This window comes from Peromyscus californicus, unplaced genomic scaffold (assembly GCF_007827085.1).
Source record: "Peromyscus californicus insignis strain IS unplaced genomic scaffold, ASM782708v3 Scaffold_15__1_contigs__length_86483966, whole genome shotgun sequence".
Classification (NCBI taxonomy): Eukaryota; Metazoa; Chordata; class Mammalia; order Rodentia; family Cricetidae; genus Peromyscus; species Peromyscus californicus.
This window is the reverse complement of record NW_026294447.1, coordinates 38,572,297-38,591,906: the sequence shown is the minus strand read 5'-3', so window position 1 is coordinate 38,591,906 and position 19,610 is coordinate 38,572,297. Positions and strand designations below refer to the sequence as shown.

General features: G+C 40.6%; 1 protein-coding gene across 28 annotated transcripts in view; it reads right to left on the bottom strand.

Moving 5' to 3' along the window:
* Nrxn3 (neurexin 3) overlaps positions 1-19,610 on the bottom strand; it is a 1,637,399-nt gene that overhangs the window by 1,138,028 nt on the left and 479,761 nt on the right. For all 28 annotated transcript variants that reach the window (XM_052738656.1, XM_052738661.1, XM_052738645.1 and 25 more), the window contains one exon: positions 14,522-14,683. In XM_052738656.1, coding sequence (XP_052594616.1) covers positions 14,522-14,683 — 162 coding nt within the window. The remainder of the gene's footprint in view (positions 1-14,521; positions 14,684-19,610) is intronic.

Here is a 19,610-nt window from a genome sequence, read left to right as displayed (position 1 = left end):
TAAAGAATCATTAAGGGGTAGATTCATGTTGCATGACTTTTTGTTTTGTTTTGGGTGGTTTCTTTCTTTTTATTTAATTAAATGTGATTGTAGCATTTCCTCTCTTCCTGTCCTTCTTGTAATCCTTCCCAGGACTACCCTCTCTCCAACCTCTCTCCCTTTGAAACTCACGGCCTCTATTCCTTTAATTATTATTGTTACACACATACATATATGCAAATAAATATATGTAATTCAACTTGCCATAATTTAAATATATATATATATATATATATATATATATATATATATATATATATATATATATATATAAAAAGAGAGTGGGGGTAACAAAAGAATGAAGTCCAATTGGTAGAGGGGAAGAGAATCAGCAAGCACAATCACAGGTAAGGGTGACAGGGAGAACGGTGGAGGGGGGAGGGCTAATTCATAAGTTCACACACTATATTGTGCATGTGTGCCTGGACTGTAGAGTGATGCCTTGCTCTTTAGGATGAAGGGAGAGAGAAATCCATCACAGATCTGGGATAACCAGGGGTGGAGACTCTGAGGTGGAGATAAGCTTGGTAAACTGATATTGCCTGGCTCGGATCCTCTCAGAAAGCACTAGCAGCAGATCTCATCACAGCCTCTCCCCCTCCCTCCCACACTTCTCTCACTCAGTCACATGACCTCCTTGGCCTTTCAGAACACACCAAGCTTCCCCTCACCTTAGATATTTCTGACCCTTGCTGCTTCCTCTGACAGGGTTGGCCTCTCCCCAGATCTGTGTGTGCATGACTCCTTTCTTCTTGGGTCTCAGCTTAATTTTCTATCACCACAAGGAGTCAGTCTTGTCCTAGCCATTCAGCCAAATGGAGAACCCCCTCACTATCCCAATATCCTCTTTACTTCCTGCACACCACTCTTCCTTTTTTTTGGAAATATATATTAGATTTATTTCCCTTTATGTGTATGAGTGTTTTGTACACATGTATGTCTGTGCACCATGCATATGCCTGGCCCCCATGGAAGTCGTAAGAGGACACCAGATCCTATGGAACTGGAGTTCCAGGAAGCTGTGAGCCACCATGTGGGTGCTAGGAATCAAACCCCAGTCCTCTGCAAGAACAAGCTCTTTGAGCCGCTAACCTATCTCTTCAGCCCACTGGAAATATATCTTAAAGAGTTATTGTCACATTTACTCCAGGACTCCTTTTTCCACAATTCGAGTTCCATTGGCTCAGGAACCTTCTGTATGGAGTCATATAGCACATTCTCCAACACTTGGAACAGCTCCTACTGAACAGTGGGCATTCTGAGAATAACTACTACACTTGAAATGAGTGATTGAGTTGTACGCTGATGAGAGCGTGAGTAGAAACATACATTGAAACTCAAGCAAACAATTCTATTACAGTATTTATTAATAACTTTATTATGAGTGTCAACTCTTCTGGACCATCATTGAAAATAAGAATAGATAAATGATCTGTCCAGGTGTCTCTTAGAAGTGTCTTTTCTTAAAACATATGCTGATTGTAAAAAGTAATCATTTCATGGTGATATTTTCATTGTCAAAGTAATTGAAGCTAGCATCCTGGAGAGACACACACTAGTCACAATAGCCAAATTAAAGAACATTTTTAATATACTCATAAGTCAGGTTACATGTTTAAATCTAAAGTTCAGTATATATATGTTCCTGCCATGCAGAAACTTGAGCTATTGGGAAACACAGATCACTAAAATATAATGTAATGAGGACTATTCTAGAAATTACATGTGTTGAAGCTGTTAACTGAGAACCTATAATACAGTGCTTCTAACATATGAGGGGAAGCAAGACACCACTATTAAAAAGCATGAAAGGCACTAAAGCCTTGAGTTTTGTATGCACATAAGGAGGGTGAAGGGTTGATCTTGAAGTAGAGATGACAGGAAGTACATACAGCTCCCCAAGTCATGGGTAACTAATATGCTAAGGTGTAAACTGAACAGGAAGTGAGATCAAGGAAATGTCTCAGACCATACCTCTACTAAGTAGAGGGAGCAGAGCCACAGTAAAGAGAAAACCAAGGACAATTAAGGACAGACTGAATCTCCAAAGAAGAAAATCAGAGAAATAGTTATGCTTGAAGAGGAGGAACAATTATCCTGAAATCCAGGCAAAAAGAGGTTAGCAAGGTAAATTTGGGGAGACGGAAAGAGAGGGGGTTAGTATAAACTAAACTCTATTTTCTGTGGAAAATATTAGGCCACATTCTGACAGTAGTAAGGGAAAGAAAGCATGAGAGAGAGGAGAAGAAAATTGTATTGGCTGATGATTAGTATGCAATGCTGCTGCCCTGTGCTGCATGCTCACTTGTTTGTGAAGTAAAACATTTGCTTCTGCTTCTCTCTTGAAATTTGTGCAGAAACTAGTTAATTGTGAGGCCTAGTCCATGGGGGGGGGGGGCGGTAGAGCACAAGGCTATTGAAATGCCATAATAATGGAATAATTGTTTCCACATTCGCTAAATAATAAAAAAAAAAAATGGCTAATCAATTAGCTCCATGATTGCTTTATCCCTGTAGGTGTATGTGTATAAGGAGTAGGCTTTTAAAAATCTCCTTTGAGGCATTCGAAGACACAGGAGATTTTGTCTCAGTGGGATTGTTGTGGTAGATTGCATTTGCTGTAAATAGTGATATTTTCAGAAAACAATAAGTTCCACTGAATTTATCCTGAAGGGGGAAAAAAAAGAAAGAAAAGCTAAATAAGAAACTCTCAAAAACAGACTGAAAATGCCTAAGCCAAAGGCATTGGAGACAAATGCATTCAACTTCACAGAAAATACCAAGCTGAAATAAAATGAAAGATGCACCACGTATCTCAAGACAAAAGGCTTCTACTGCTTGGCATTTGTACCAGGAGAAGCTCCTTCCCTCTCTAGTCTCATAATGAAAATCATTCCTCCATTAGCAGGTTGAACAATATCAATTTGCCCAGTCAAAGTGGGAAATCAAGCAAAAACCGCCGTCCTCGCAGAACAATCAATGGCAAGGTGAAAGAAATGGGTAATTGTAGCTGGTCTCCCAGCAGGACATTCTTGCCTGATTAAATGACCTTTCCTATGAAATGTGCTCTTCAAATGATAGTGAGCAGCCATTCCCCAGAGTGAGTTTAACCCCAGATTCACCAGCCTTCTCCAAGGAGCTTTTCCCCTTTCCCTATCAGAGAGTTTCATGACTGAGCTGATAACAGTAGTGACAGGAGTCATGATGCAGGAATATTTAGTCTTCCTCATTCAATGGGCATAGCACTCCATCTCTCTGAACTCAAATTAGTAATGATGACAGAATTCACCTAAGCTCTATGTGAAAAGTAAATAAGGGATAAGCATAAAGTGCATAGGACCTTGTAGACACACATTTCACATACATTTACTTCACAGTGTGCTTGGTAATTACTGTTGTGGATGTAACTGTTGTGACTATAATGGTTTTAGAAGTGATAAACTTCAAAAGACAGTTACGAATGACACGTATAAACAGTTATAAATAGGTGACTGCTGTGGCTAGGACCTCAACTCTGACCATGAGGGCAATCCAGTGATCTTTATGGGCTTCGCATAGTAAGTTGTCTAGGAGATCGGTGAGAAGAGTCCTCAAAACAATGAGCCTGGTCAAATCAACCAGCGTTGCATTTTCTTCTTTTCAGGGAGCTCATTCACTGAAAAGCTAAAAAACTCCCTGGAAAGAACCATCTGCTCATTTGACTCCGAAGTCTTCACTTAGATGCCCAGTCAACTTAGATGGCCAGAGTGGCAGAGAGCTCATTTCTTTGACCATGAATCAAAGTAATAGTTCTCTCTCTGTGCCTCTCTCTCTGTCTCTCTTTGTCTCTCACTCTTTATGTCTCTCTCTGTCTCTCTCACTCTCTGCTTCTCTGTCTCTCTCTCTGTCTCTCTCTGTCTCTGTCTCTTTTTCTCTCTCTCTCTCTCTGTCTCTCTCTCCCTCTGAGTTCCTCTTTGTGTTAGATACCTAGGTTCTATTCATTAACCTAGTAAGAACATATGAACCAAATTGATCATATAATACAAATAAGATATGAGATAGATCATTGAATCTACTCTGAGAAAAAAAGATAAAGAAATAATAGGATAAATAGGTAGATCACTGAATCTACACTGAAAAAAAAGGGGAAGATATAAAAATGACAAAAGGTAGACTACTGAATGTATTATGGAAAGAAAAAAGAGAGAATATGGATATGATAAGATAAAAAGGGAGATTATGGAATCTACTTTTAAAAAGGAGCTACCTGTTTTAAATTATATAAGCAATGAAAAAATTTTGGTGAGTTTATCAGATGTTACTGGACTGGACATTGTTAATATATATAATGGAGTTTTTATCTGAATCTGTCAAATGTTAATGGACTAGACATCATTAATGTAATTTTTGGCTGTATATATCGTATATACTTATTGGATAGTTTTTCTTGTATTAGTTATAAGCCTTTTTTAATTTTAGACAAAAAGAGAGGAAATGTGGTGGTATTGTGTTCCCCAAAATACTGTGTACCTTAATAAACTTATCTGGGGTCAGAGAACAGAAAAGCCACAAGATACTTAGGCTAGAAAATGTTAGCACACGCCTTTAATCCTAGCATTCCAGAGACAGAAATCCCTCTGGATCTCTGTGAGTTTAAGGCCGCATTGGAAACAGCCAGGCATGGTGACTCACGCCTTTAATCCCAGAAAGCAGCCTTTAATCCCAGGGAGTGGTAGTAGAAAGCAGAAAGGTTTATAAGTCGTGAGGATCAGAAACTAGCAGCATTTGGCTGGTTAGGAGGCATTTGACTGGTTAAGCTTTCAGGCTTTGGAGCAACACAGTTCAGCTGAGATTCATTCTGGATGAGGACTCAGAGGCTTCCAGTCTGAGGAAACAGGACCAGCTGAGGAATTGGCAAGGTGAGATAGCTGTGGCTTGTTCTGTCTCTCTGATCTACCAGCATTGACCCCAATACCTGGCTCAGGTTTGATTTTATTAATAAGACTCTCTAAGATTCATGCTACACCCATAGGACAACTCTTTAGGTGTAAGGGCAGTGCTTCACTTTTGAGCGCAGGAATCTTTTCTATCTCAAAGTAGAGGATGTTGGGTCTGTCAGTTTACTCTCTTAATGCGAGGACATTGGATGTCTTCCTTCATCTGTTTTCGAACTCAGATCTACGAGTAATCTGATCTGTCAATTAGTTGTTTTAAAAGCATATGATTCCCAGTCATTATACTCACATGTGGAGGTGATATGCTGATGATAAGTAAAATAAGCTGGGCATTTGCTATCTTCATCCATCTTTTTATTGGCCCCAATGCCCATGTACTTGACAGAGAAAATGAAGATAAATAGGAGTAGGGGAATTCTCCTACATGACCAAAGGCTCTATCACAAATGACAGAAAGCAGGCCAAGGTGGTTTAGTCAAAGGATGGGATGAATGGAATGAATTCCCAGCCAGGGCAGTCCAATTTAAAGAATGCTTGACTCAAGACTTTGAAAATGTAACCAAAACCTAGACCTATTTTATCCTCATCTTTCTGCTCTGGTTTTCAACATTCTGGTCTCATATTTGGCTGTAGCAGCAGACGCACCAGTACTCAACTAAATAGCATCCCAAATTCTGACACACACCCCCAAAATGACAGATGACTTCCTAAAACATATGAACCAAACTCCTGAACCCGCATGTCCCTGTCTCAGATTTAGTTAGAAAAAACAAAATGTCATGGCTAGAGCATAGAAGTACCTGAGTACACAGGAAATCACATACTCATACTCACTGACAGAGACAGGCATGGGGAGAGGGCCACTGCGTCACCAAAGTTTGAATAAAAAGCAACAAAAACCAGTGAATGGTTGTCAGAAAGTGGGAAATGGATATCACATCATCATCATCAACAACAACAACAAATCATTGTCTGTTTCTCAAAAAAATCATCGACAAAGGCGTGGTAGTTCGGGCCTGCACCTCCCAGTACTAAAGAGGAGGATTGCATCTAGTATAAGCCAGGCTAGTCTTCTTAGTAACTGGACATCTGAGGCTACAGTTTGAGATGTCAGATCAAAACAACCAAGAGCAGAGGGAAAAGGAGAGAGTCTCTTTCTCTTTGTCATAGTACTATAATGCCCAGTAGCTCTGAGACAATAGGACAGCCTGACACTACTTCATTTTCTTATGTCCTGGGGTAAGTGATAATGTCTGCCCCCTCTTAAAATACACCTCATGCATGTCACAAATCCCCAGAAGATACAGTTTGTCCCCTCTTCTCCTTTGCCACCAGAGTGTGCATTTGGCCTGGCAGTGATGCTATTCTGATTCTACAGATTAAGACATGGCTCTCACAGATCAAGAAAAGCTATCATTCTGAATTAAGAACTGGCTCCAGTAGCTGACTTCCTAGTCTTAGTTCTTTTCTCTAAACTCTGTTGGATGGGTTTCTACAACTTTTAAACTATAGAAACAGCAGAGAGAAACAAGTGGTTCCCTAGTTTGTTTGTTTTTTAATTAATAAGTAAGAGTATATGAATACTGACTCCATTAGTATTTTTATAGTATTTTTGTTTTATGAAGTACTTCCAGTACTTGGGAGGCAGAAGCAGGCAGATGTGAGTTTGAGCCCAGCCTGGTCAACATAGCAAGTTCCAAGAAAGCCAGAGCTTCATAACAGAAAGACCCTGTCTCAAAAACCGAACAAACAAAAGGTATCTTTTCTTCCTACATTGAAATGCTTAACATAACTTATCTAGAAAAGAGGAAGCTGAGGCATGGGCAGTCCAGTGACTTGCTATATGTCAGGCAAATTTTCAGGGGTGAGTTAGCAAGGATACAACCCTGGACTCAAGTTCCTTCTGCATCCCTCACACTGACTTGGAATCCTTCCCATGGACTTTGCTGACTCTGAGCTGCACAATGTTTTAATACTAGAGAAACAAGGATGTACAGGTCCACACCATGACCCCATTTCACCTACTTACAGATGGATAGTTGTACCCACTTAATAAATCAGGAAAGATACAAATAGAAAGTCTTACAAAGCAATTAATTGAAGGAAAGGAGGAAAAGGTGAGGGGGAAAAGACAGTGAGTAGAAAAGTGACAGGACAATGTAAAAGTAAAATTAAGATATAGTATAAGAAATTAAGGTATAGCATAACAGACTAGCAGCAGAAGACAGTGAGACATAATAACACAAAATGAGTATATTTTTAAGGCAACAACAAACACATTATTCTGAAGCCCGCAGGTGCCAGCAATTCAAATAAGCATATAGCAATTAACAGAATTAACACAGCCTTAAATAGCTTGGTTCACCAGATGTGGACTCCTATCAGGGTTCTATAAAATGTAAAGTTATTACAGATTAAAACATTAATCATCTGTTCAGAGACTATCTCTGGCTGCAAAGCCCCATTCAATTTTAAATGTCTAATAATCACAAAGGGATGTGGAATGTAATGTGCACAATGGTGTTCCCCTCAAACCTTTTTCCTCTGAATATATGTTCCATCCCCCCAATTTCCCTGGTTTTCCTTCCTTCCTCTTAGAAATGTCGTGAGAAAAGATGGTGAGAAAAACCAGTCTGTGCTAGTGGTCTCCGTCAGCATGTGGTCTCCCCGTGGGCAAAGAGAGAGCCTAACACACTGGGTGCAGGGGAGAAGTACCAGATGGAGGAGAAAGGAGGACAATGTAGAAAGAATTTAACTGAACGGCGCAGAAGGTCCAGCATGTAGGAGGGCATTGTGATGGGCTTCAGTGAGCTCTCTGCTTCTGAAGGAATCGCTGCGCGAGTCAGTATTGGCACAGGTTGCCCATCACTATGTGTGCTCCATCCAACAACAGCAGCTTAGCAATGCCAAAGACAGAAGAAGGAAAAAATATACGTCCTGACAGAAGGGCACTTGGAAACTGAAATATAGGTCAAGTAGAAACGCTTTTCTGTGGAAACGGCACAGGAGCGTAGTCTCCCTGCCCAGTGCTGAACCTGATGGATTTCTCTTTCTATGTCTGCTTTTCAATTTCGTGGAAAGAAAATAAAATACCCTGGGCACAGACAGTAGATAGATGACCTTTGATCGAGGAATTAGGGCCTGTTGAATAGCATGCAAATATGACAGTGTCATTCACTATTTAAGATCATTCAGTGGTTCTGTGTAAATACAAAATAAAAACCAAGAGCGCACAGCATGGGATAAATGACCTGGGCCCTAACTAATTTGTAGCCATACCTCCATAACTTCTGATCTTATGATTTTGATATTTATAAACTGTTTATAAGTTCCTCACTCTTTATCCAGTGTCCTGACTGCTTGCCTTTGCTCACACTGTCTCATGAGCCCCACCTTCCTTTCCTGTTTTCTCCCTCCCTATACCATGCTAGAATGTTGACAGGCCATAATTTGAAATCCTAGCCCAGCATCATGATGTTTAGAGATGAACACTTTCAAGTAATTAGATCTTGATCAGATTTATTTAAAAAATCTGAAGAAATTCTTTAATCCACCAAGTGAGGAGACAGTGAGGAGACACTCTGCTAACCAGAAGATGCCCTCACTAGAACCTGAGTGTGATACATACTGATCTCAAACTCTCAGCCTCCAGAACTAAAAGAAGTACATTTCCATTTTTTATAAGCCAGCATGTCTAAGGTACTTTGCTATACCATCCTGAACTAAGACAGTGTTGACCTGAACCTCACCAGATCTTAGAGCTCCAAGCAGCTAACTCATTTATTCATTTATTCTAGACACGCCACTGAATGAAATTTTTAGAAGCATAAACCATTTACTAAGAATGAATAGGCAGCCGGGCGCAGTGGCGCATGCCTTTAATCCCAGGACTTGGGGGGCAGAGCCAGGCGGATCTCTGTGAGTTTGAGGCCAGCCTGGTCTACAGAGCGAGATTCAGGAGAGGTACCAAAACAACACAGAGAAACCCTGTCTCAAAAAACCAAAAAAAAAAAAAGAAAGAAAAGAAAAGAAAATAGATTTCCAAGGATAAGGATATAGTTGAGTTGCTAGAGTGCTTGCTAGCATACACAAATACATGGGTTGCACCCACAGCACCACATACACAAGATGTGAAGGCACACAACTGTAATCCCAGCATTTGGGAGACTGAGGGAGGGAGGGAGAGAGGAAAGGAAGGAAGGGAGGGAGGAAGGGAGGGAGGAAGGGAGGGAGGAAGGAAGGAAGGAAGGAAGGAACGAAGGAAGGAACGAAGGAAGGAAGGAACGAAGGAACGAAGGAACGAAGGAACGAAGGATAGATGGATGGATGTACTCATGATTGAACACAACTTTTAATGCCAGGAATTGTTCTGCTTGCTGTGAAATTCTAATTATGTCTTCTTCTCATGGAGCTTGTATTTTAACAAAGGGAGATTGATAGCATCAAATAAATGACTGAAGATAGAAATAAGGGAAATGCTGAGGAGGGGTGGGTGGATTGTTCCTCTTTTTACAAATATGAGAGACTTTTAATAGGTAAAACCTCAAAATAAAAGGTTTTCCCTGAAAATTACTTGCTAATACAGGAGTCTTGGAGATCTCTACAGGCAGATGCACATTCGCTTAGAGTCATGTTCACAGCTACTTTATAAGTGGCTATACATAATTTTTATTAGATTTCTAAGATATCATTGTATAATAATGTTTGCCTTATGCCCATAGTTTCAGTTGTCTTGAAGAAGAATGCAACATAGCTCTTAGGATTGCCTCATTACAAATTGGCAAACTAACACTCATTTAAAAAAAGAAATCAGTGTCTAATTCTAAGTCATATAGTGCAATCAAGTTTGTGTTCCTAACCAGGTTTACTAATTTTCTTTTTTAATCATTTAACTAATGTATTTGAGAATTTTGCCTGTATGTATGTCCGTGCACCACACACATGCCTGGTACTCATTGAAGCCAGAAGAAGGCATGTGATCGCCTAGGACTGGAATTATAAATGGTTATGAGCCACCATGTGGGTGCTGGGAATTGAACCCAGGTCCTTGGAAGAGCCTCCAGTGCACTTAACTGCTGAGCCATCTCTCCAGCCCCAGGGTCTACTAACTTTCAATTCAGTTGTTCTTTTCATTATACTATGATGCCTCCTCAGACTCTTTGTGTACTGTTCTTCCTAAAAGAGATTTCAACCCATCTTTCTTAGCTGTGTTGAGACCCTTTATTTGATATTTCTCTCATACTGGATATCTGATGGATCTAGAAAGATTCAACTATTGCCATGGCAAAGTATTCTTTATGAAGCCAAGTGATCAACGGTGCCTTAAAATGACTTATCTGAGAAAAACTATTTATCCATTTTGAAATGATACTCACTCAAAAACTAACATGTTGAGAGTCTCCACAAAGCTAAGAACAACTTTGGGGCCTGGGGATCCATTAAAAACAAAAATTAAACAGATACACTAAAACAGGAAAAGACAAAAAGGACCAAGATGTCAACTTGGTGATATTTCAGTGGCTATAAATGTAGTGTGCAGAGAACCACAATAGCTTGATGACAACTTGGCTGTGGTGTGGAGGCCCACAAAGGTTTCCTAATGAAATCTGAGTTTGCTTTACCCAGCAGAGCTGTATTAGAGGATTGCTTGACCATGTGCATGGTTACTAGGTGATTGGAAGGGTCTACACTTGGCTGAGCTACGGGGAGGTCTTTTGGTCTATCCCTTGGCATTCTTATAAATAGCCCTTTAGAAGAGACCATAGGGGCCAGTGGATCCAGGCCCTCCCGAGGCTATCCTGTGTTTCTTTCTGTTTCTCTTCCCCTCTATCCTTTTATCTAATATCTTTTCTCTCTCTTTCCTCCAGAGTGCCCTGTTGTAAAATGTGGGAGCAAGTCTCCCAGCTGGGCTCCTACACTGTGGCTTTCACAGAGATGTCAAGTTAGGAGCTATGTACACAGGCGACATCCAGTCACCTTAGCTCAACAGCAGAGTCAGAACTGAGCTTTCAGGAGTAAAACAGACAGAGTTCCCCAATAAAACCTGTTTCCACAATAAACAAACCAGTGTCTATGGTCCCATCATCTCTTCATCATGTCCCAAATTTGGTTAAATGGCACTTAAAGTACAAAATTTAACTTGGGGAAACTTATAACCACAAATGACAAGAGATGATAAGAAAAGGAGACAGGGAAGGGATGGTGGCATTGTACTGTAAGAGGAAAGACTGTCATGAGGATAAATGATCAGAGAGGGTCCATCTGCCAAGAAGCTAAAGTCTAGTGGGGGAGGCAGCTCTCCCTGTTTTGATAAGTTGTCAAAGACAAGTGAATTCCCCAGGCTCCCTTGCAGACAAATAAAATGCAGTAATTAAACAGAAAAAGAAAATTATGTCAGAGCTTCATTAGATTCATGGTCACATGCGTGTTCAAGCTCTCAAGCAAAGTGGAAGACCTCACAGGCCCACAGGAAAACCCCCATGTGTAAGATGGATGAGGTAGGGCCTAGCAATGTTCTATTTTACAGACCACTTCCTTCCGAGTTTCTGTCATCCCTTTCTCACAGTCTAGACTTAAATACAGCTTTAAACTGCTTGATAAAGAGGAAATTTTACCACTAATTGCGGTTGCCTCAAATATTGACTCTGTTCTCCAGAAACTTTTATGTATACATGTATGTGTGGATGCATGTTTCTGTATGTATGCAGATGTCATATTCAATTGCTTCACCTTGTTTGTGTGTATGTGGGTTCATATATACTTGCAAATGTGTGCACATGTGTGTGTCTGTGTGTTCATTCATGTGCGTGTGTATGTGAATGTGTTTGTGTGCATGGGGGGGGGGGGTTAGAAGTTGACTTGGGATGCTTTTCTCAGTCGCTGTCCACCTTAATTTTAAAGATAGCAGTCTCTCACTGAACCTGGAATTCACAGATTTGGTTTGCTTATCTGGCCAGCAAGGTGCTTCTTGTTTTTTTGAGGGTTTTTTTTGTGTGGGGGGGTGCATATTTGTGTGTGTGTGTGTGTGTGTGTGTGTGTGTGTGTGTGTGTGTGTGTGTGTGTGTTTTGTCTTTTTTTCTTGCTTTTTTTGAGACAAGGTTTCTCTGTATAGCCCTGACTGTCCTGGAACTTTCTTTGTAGACCAGGCTGACCTCAAACTCAGAGATATGCCTACCTCTGCCTCCTGAGTTTTGGGATTAAAGGCATGTGCCACTACTGCAGGCTTCTGGCAGTCTCTGCCTTCTCAGACTGGAATTAAAGCCTTAAACTTTGACTTGAGATTTTCATCTTCCATGTGAGTTCTGGGGGTCAAAGTAGGTCCTCATGCTAGCCCCACAAAGTTGCAAGCTATTTAACAACATTAGACAAACTTCTAAAGGGTTTCCTATTTTTTACATAGTCTCCTCTATAACTCTCTCTATATCTTTCTATCTCTCTCTGTCTCTCTCTGCCTCCTTCTCTCCCTCTGCCTCTCTCTTCCCTCTATCCCCCTCTTCATGTTTTTATGCATGTATGTATGTATGTATATGTATGTACATGTATATGCATGTTTTGTTTTAATCTAAATTTTTCATAGGTAAAGCCATTATAGATATCATGCTATTTTTATACACGTTCCAAAATTCTCAGAGGTAACCTTCCTAGTTAATAGATAAAAATTACTGTAGTTGGTAAACTGTCTCCAAATAAAATTTAGAGATGATTTATGTAATGGTGTATAAGGGAAACGTGACCCCTATGCTCCCTCCAGGAAACTCCATGTTCGGGGCCTTTGCCCCACAGAAAAATGGAGGACTATGCCATGTCAATCAAACCTTGATGCATTCCTGAGCCAAGTCCTTGGTGGCAGGAATGTTGCAATCACTTTCTGATGAGAGTACAGTTCAAACTAGTGTGGATTTAGCAGGGTTTTAGAGCCTCTCAGGGTTCACCAGACTCTGAGTAGTATATGCCCTTATTCTATTCAACCAGGAGTGACTCCCAGGAAACAAGTGCTGTGTGCCTACCATACTCACCCCAGAAACAACAGTGGCATCCCCAAAGTCAGGGGAAGCTGAGATAACCACCGTCAAAGAGAGGGCCACAGTTTGAATTCTCCTCTCAATGTGTCCTTCAGACCAAGAACAATACAAAGCTGTAACTGAAATCTTCCTTCTCTGCCATGTCTTCCTTTCCATCTCTTCCTCACAACTCACACATGGCTTATTGCAGTAAGTGTTGGCTCAAATGTCACCTCTTCTCTAAAATTGACTGCCACCTAATTTTATCTGTTTCCTCTGCTCTGTCAGAGCATTTAGTCTGTGGCACTGAACGCATGGTCCTATGTTGTCATTATTCACTTACTGATCTCATCTCCCTTCCCAGACTATGAAGTCTTTGAGCATGGAGACCATCGCTTATCAAGAGCCACCAAGATTAAATATAGCATAGTTAAAGGTCCATCATGGTTGCCTGATAAGTCAGCCCATTCAATAAATCTTTTCTGTCCACCTACTGTGTGTCAGGTATAGTAGAGGCAATTTCTGTTCATCATCTAGTGCCACTGACGGAATCCATGTAAGGCATCATCTACTGTATACCCACTATTCAATAAATAACTCCAAATAACTAGAATAAGAATAAAACATTTGCCCCAGGAGGAGGCTCACAAGATGTCACAAGAAATTTTTATCTAGAAGAAGTAACACTATCAGATTTTCGACCAATTTCCCTAAGGAAATGGTATGGATAGCTCAGGCAATCAAACTTAGCTTAGACTAAAGAAAATGTACAGCGTACTGCTTCCGTGACACAGCGTGGTGAAGGAATGCTCACAAGTCAAGGCTGATTATTTTTGCCTCAACAGTTGACCTTAGAGGTTGAACTTACACTCGACTGAAGCTCCTCTGCTCTCAGACAGAGGTCTCAATGCATCAGCTACAAGGGTAATAAATGAGGAACTTGCCAAGCCCTGCTGCTCTCTCACTGCTAGAGTGACTAGCTTTCAGGAAAGGAAAACAAAGAGAGGAAAGCAAGCCCATTTTTCTGAGCATGAATGTTACATGCTGAAATGTTTGCCTTTATTTTGACACATGAGAAAACAGGTTTGGGGACTGCCACATTTAATAAAGATAAAACCATACACATGCTATATTTCAGATGAGACGCATACACTGTGTGATCTCTAACTGTAGCTTCCCTACTTGCTGAATGAAGAGCACAAAATCAAACTTCATATGTGTGCTTGTGATTTCATCTACAGTGAATAGTTCGTTCACATTGCACAGCTATCTGAGCAGTGATAGGCGTCTTCATTAGTTAGAGGAGGAAACTGAGCCATAGAATAGTTAAGTAGCCAACTCAAGGTCACTCGACAATCTTTATCTTAGACCAAAGGATGGGACCTTTATTTTAAAGTTCAAAGTCTTGTCTTCCACAACATCTCATCGCACTCAAAGATGGTCTTTGCAGTCATTGGTCTAGAGATTTCTTTCTATTCTCAAGCAGTCCTACCACCATTACCGCCTCCCACCCCAGCCCTCTGTTCAATGGAAGTGTATCAACATTACCTCTTTAAGGCAGCCCATGAAGTTGTTGCTCACAGGTGATCCTGGCAAGTCAGCGGTGCTGGGGCTTCCACCAACATAGAAGAAGTCATCTGAGCCCAGCATGGTGTAGTCCTCTTGAGTGTAGCCCGTTGTGGTAAGGATACCATCCACAGAGATTGTCACCTGGTAGTGGGACATAGGGACAAAAAAAAAAAATCCCAGCAATGACCTTACAATCCTATTAAAACTGAATGGCTTCCCCTACATGTGGTTTGACCTCCATTAAGATTTTTGGTGAGGTATTCTTTCTATTTTGGCTTGACTTTGGTATGTGCAGCCAAGTTCCATTTTCTGGTCTGCCTTCCTATGTCCCAAGCCTACAGTCTTCCCTGGTGGCTAAAGGGACAATGTGTTAGAACAGCTAAGCTGAGAACCTTGTTCCACCCACTACATACTTCATATTGAGTCAGGCTAGAAAATGGAACCACCCTTACACGGTATCACTTGTCTCAGTTCACTGCTCAGAATGATGGGGTTTTTTTTCTTATGATTGTTATTTATGGTGGTAATGAGAAACATTAAAGGAGACATTCGACAATGGTATATGTTAGGGGTTGGTCTTTGGTTGTTAGTGGTTTTTTCCCCCTTTTTTCTTTTCTTTTTTTGTTTGTTTCTTTCATGGTTCACACCACACTAACAAACATGCATTCAGGGTAGGGAAGGAGGAGGGTCTCTGTCCTAACATGTCCAGAAGGATACATGCTGTGGACCATCCCAGGGATAGGACCAACCCCAACACCCCCACCCCTTAACTACCACCACCACCAACAGAAGAAACGGCCCAAACTTAAAAAGCAACTTTAACAAAAAGAAATTAAGGATGAGGCAATGATAACCAAAATACTAGTAATGCCAATCAGGAGGATTAGCACCCATACACCCACCATCCATAAGCAGAGGGCAGAGAGAAAATATGGAGCCTCAGAGCATGCACACACCATACACTGACACACCCATGCGGAAATCATATGGAGATGAGAGAGAGGCGGGGGGGGGGGGGGGGGGGGGCGGGGGGTAGTTCTTTGGGAAAGGGTGAAATAACAGAATCAAAATCCACACCACGCATGCATGCATTAAACAAACTGAAGGAAAACAAAATGGAAAGTGTGAGGGGGGGGACAAAATACTTAAAAATAAAGGGTAACAATTCCCCTGCCTGCCACCTCCCTCACTGAAAAAAAAAAAAGAAAAAAAAAGAAAAGAAAAAGTCCAAACCCAACCCCCAAATATGTTATGAAGATTGAAAGGAGGATGAAGATGGAGAAAGACGAGTGTGGAACTGGGTTGATGGTTGGTTGCCAGTTGTTAGTAACATAGAGGTAAGTAGGGGACGGGTTCTGATGCTGATGTGTTTTCCACGAGACAGGACCATGCCATGCAGTGTGGATGAAGAACACAATTGGTGGCCCTCCCATTGGCCACAGTGAGGAGTGAGGTCAAAGAAGGGAGAGGAAGATTACAGGAAGCAGCATACTTTCCTCCTCAGATCATCTGTGGATCATCATTATCATCATATGCAGCCACAGCCACATAAAGGGGACAGAGAGAGGGGCTAAGGCATAGGGAAGGAGACAGAGAGAACAGGAAGAGAGAGGAGAAGAAGATAGAGGTAGAAGGAAGTCCTCAGTACAAAATCTCTGTTGTCCCTGGACTGTAATTTGGAGGTTGCAAAATAGGTAAATAAAAATAGAACTAATTGAGGAGATTTTCTTAAAAAATAACTTTTGGGGAGGGGGACAGCCAAACAAAAGAAAACTGGAGAAAAGGGACTGTCCCCATCAAACTTGAATAAACACTATTTTCAGGACAGCTACGTTTCCTTCTATTTTTCTTTTTAAGGAAAAAGGCTTGCATTTAATTTAAGAACAAAAAAAATTGAAAGGAAAGAAGAAGTGAGTCTAAAGAGGACAAAAGGGGGTTGGGGGAGGGGGCAACACACGGCAAACCCAAAAAAAGACAATAAGAATGATATCTACCAGACAATGTAGTTTGTTTACCATAGCGTGTCCGATGCCTGAGTGCTTTGCGGAGAAGGGGGAAGAAAGGAAATTAAAAATTGTGAACAGAACGATTGTTAATTAAAAAAACTAAAAACAAAGATGAGTCGTTAGGGTGTTAGTACATTAGTCGGTTAGTAAAATGACACATCGCATGAATGATCTTGTGTTAGTCTCTCAAAAAGAAAAAACAACAAAAAAAAGGCACCCAACACAGAAAGAGTGGGGAAAGACAATGAGACCAGGACTCTATGGAAACTCTTGCTTGGGGACTCAGTCACCAGTCATGGCAACTGCCTGTTCCCTCCAGCTACCATTCAGACCAAAACCTCACTGCTTAGAATTAGTATCATACTTACTTCGGAGGGCTCTGAATGAATGCCGTCAGTGTTCCCTTCCCACCCTCTAACAAATGCACACACATTCCCTTGTACTGAAAGAAAAGACTCCCCCACCACCACCCAATATACCAGTCCATATGTAGACAAACAGATAACTAAATACTAATGATATGTTAGTATTTGTTTTCAGGTCTGAATCTAACTATGTAGATGGGCCATACTGCAAAGAACCTAATGCTAGCACTCAGAGCCTCAGACAGTAAGCCTTGATTACACTGCATATGTTAAGTCTCTACAGACTGTCTATGACCCCATAGATGTCTGCAGATCTGTGAGCCAATGGGAACATTCTCAGATTTCTTTTCCTTATAGTTTATAATCTTTGCGTCATAATGATACACCAAAAAACTGATTATTTATTACCCAATAAAGTTATTAATTTCTTTACTTTGCCAGAATGGCTGGGGAGAAATCTCTCCCAGTATTCCTCTGGAACATTGAGTATTAAGCCTTTAAACAATTTTGTGAATGGATATCAGGAAGCATGGCAGATTAAACATGATTAGAAAAGACCTCACTACAATAATCTCCTCTTTGCTACTAATTTTCAAATTCTAAACTGACAACACTCCCTTCGTGCTGGGAGTCTGGAAGGCTGGAAGACCTGCCATCTATTTTGTGTACATGCTTTACCAAAAGAGGCCCCCAGATGTAAAAGCAAGTTACGTGACAGACTTAACTTTGGGTTCTAGTAAGATAAAGGACAATATCCTTCTCTCTGTGCAATAAGCGCACATGCGCGCACATGCGCGCGCGTGCGCACACACACACACACACACACACACACACACACACCACACACACACACAGTTTTGGTTCCTAATCCCAACTATAATTTGAAACAAACACAGGCAGTCCACACTGAAGCCTTTCAATCTGAAGCTCCTATCTGGGCTTGGCTGTGAGTTGGCATAAGGACAGAACTGCATATTGGTGGCCATGGAAAAAGAAAGTAGTAGTTCTGCCCTCCTTGGTAAGGGATACTCTCCTGAAACCCCAGGCCAATTTTTCTCAGATAAATCTTTCCCACCAAAGCCATTAGATTTTGCCAAAAAAGTAGATGGGTTGCCATCAGCTTGTTATCAAATATTTATGAAGCCATTTACAGTTTATTTGAAATACACAGAGGCTTCCCATTTTTCTAATGCATTCTAGGGAACTCAAAAAGGATGCTATAAATATTTCAATGGGTAAAATAATAATCTTAGATTATACAATATTGAATGGACTTTATTTGTAAAAAATCAACTCTCTCTCTCTCTGAATCTGGATTTCAATGAGTTTAAATGATACACATATTTTTTTTACATGAGATCAAGATTCTTTCAGTTAAGAAATACTCAAAATCCCAAGAACTCAATAGCTTTAATTAGAAAAGGAAACTCAATTTTCCTGCATCCTTGGCAGCAGGCAGAAATAGTCACCTCTGAGACTGAATGCTCGGCTTGTAAATCATTTGCACGTCACAGCAAATCTAGCACCCAGACCATGGATGAGCTCATAATCCTTCTGGAACAGAAGGCACTTTGCATATTTAGTCACCACACAAGGCTCAGGAGCATTGTAATCAGAGTTTGCAAACACATACTGTGATAGGGGAAGGTGAAATGACGTATCCAAGGGCACAGAGAGGAACTGGACCTTCAAACTTGGAATATATTAGAAACTCTACAGGGTAAATTTTTTTCACAATGCTCCTGACCGAAACATCATAACAATAAATTTGAATTATCATTTAATTTATCTGCTTAGTTTAAAGGGATTAACTGGGGCCTGATAACTCTGGAAAAGTGTTTTTAGTAGAAACAATAGTGGGAGTTTTGTGAGCAACTCAGAGTGGTTCCTGAATAAAGAGGATGTATGTGGGGCGGGAGCAAGAGAAGCAACTTGATGAGACTTCTGACCTGATAATGCTACCCAGAACATAAAGTTTTCCCTCAGATGACTAAGGCTCCAAGGATGTAATTTTGGACATGCCAATTGAAACTGGCAAAAGGTCATAATTCAGTTTTTGGTCTAGAGTTCACAGGCCAGATACATTGAGTCTGTCCATGTTTGCAAATGGAAATTTGATTTGGGAGTCTCTTGATTGTTAAGAAGTTCCTCTGGGTAGCAATGAATGGAGGTGATGAACAGAAGCACTTACATATTAGAGTTATTTGACCTTGAAGGGAAATCACAGAATAATGACTCATAAAATTTGAATTCCTATGTGGCGAAAATGTTGGGGACTCTAAGTCTTGTGTAACTTGACAACTTTACTATAAACAGAATGGGTTCTTCCAATCAGTTGGCTTCCTTGATATACTTAAATGTGCAGATGAGTGTTTTGACTATAATGTGTTTCCAGTGTGTGCCAGCCTATGCCATTTGTTTAGCATTTCTTAGGAGTCATACTTTTATCAACCAGAAAACATATGCAAACACCTGTCATGTCTTATGCTTTCATGTTTACACGAGACAGCATTAAATCAATCATATTGCAGAAGAAAATTTGATAAGCACTTTCTGGAAATTTGCATACCGTTTTCTGATTAATAAAGGATGAATGCTGTCCAACTGGTTTGCGTGACAAATTTACAAGTAGAGAAAAATACCAACTGAAAATAGAAACATGAAAAAGGCAATCTCAGCACAGACCTTGGCTTTGAT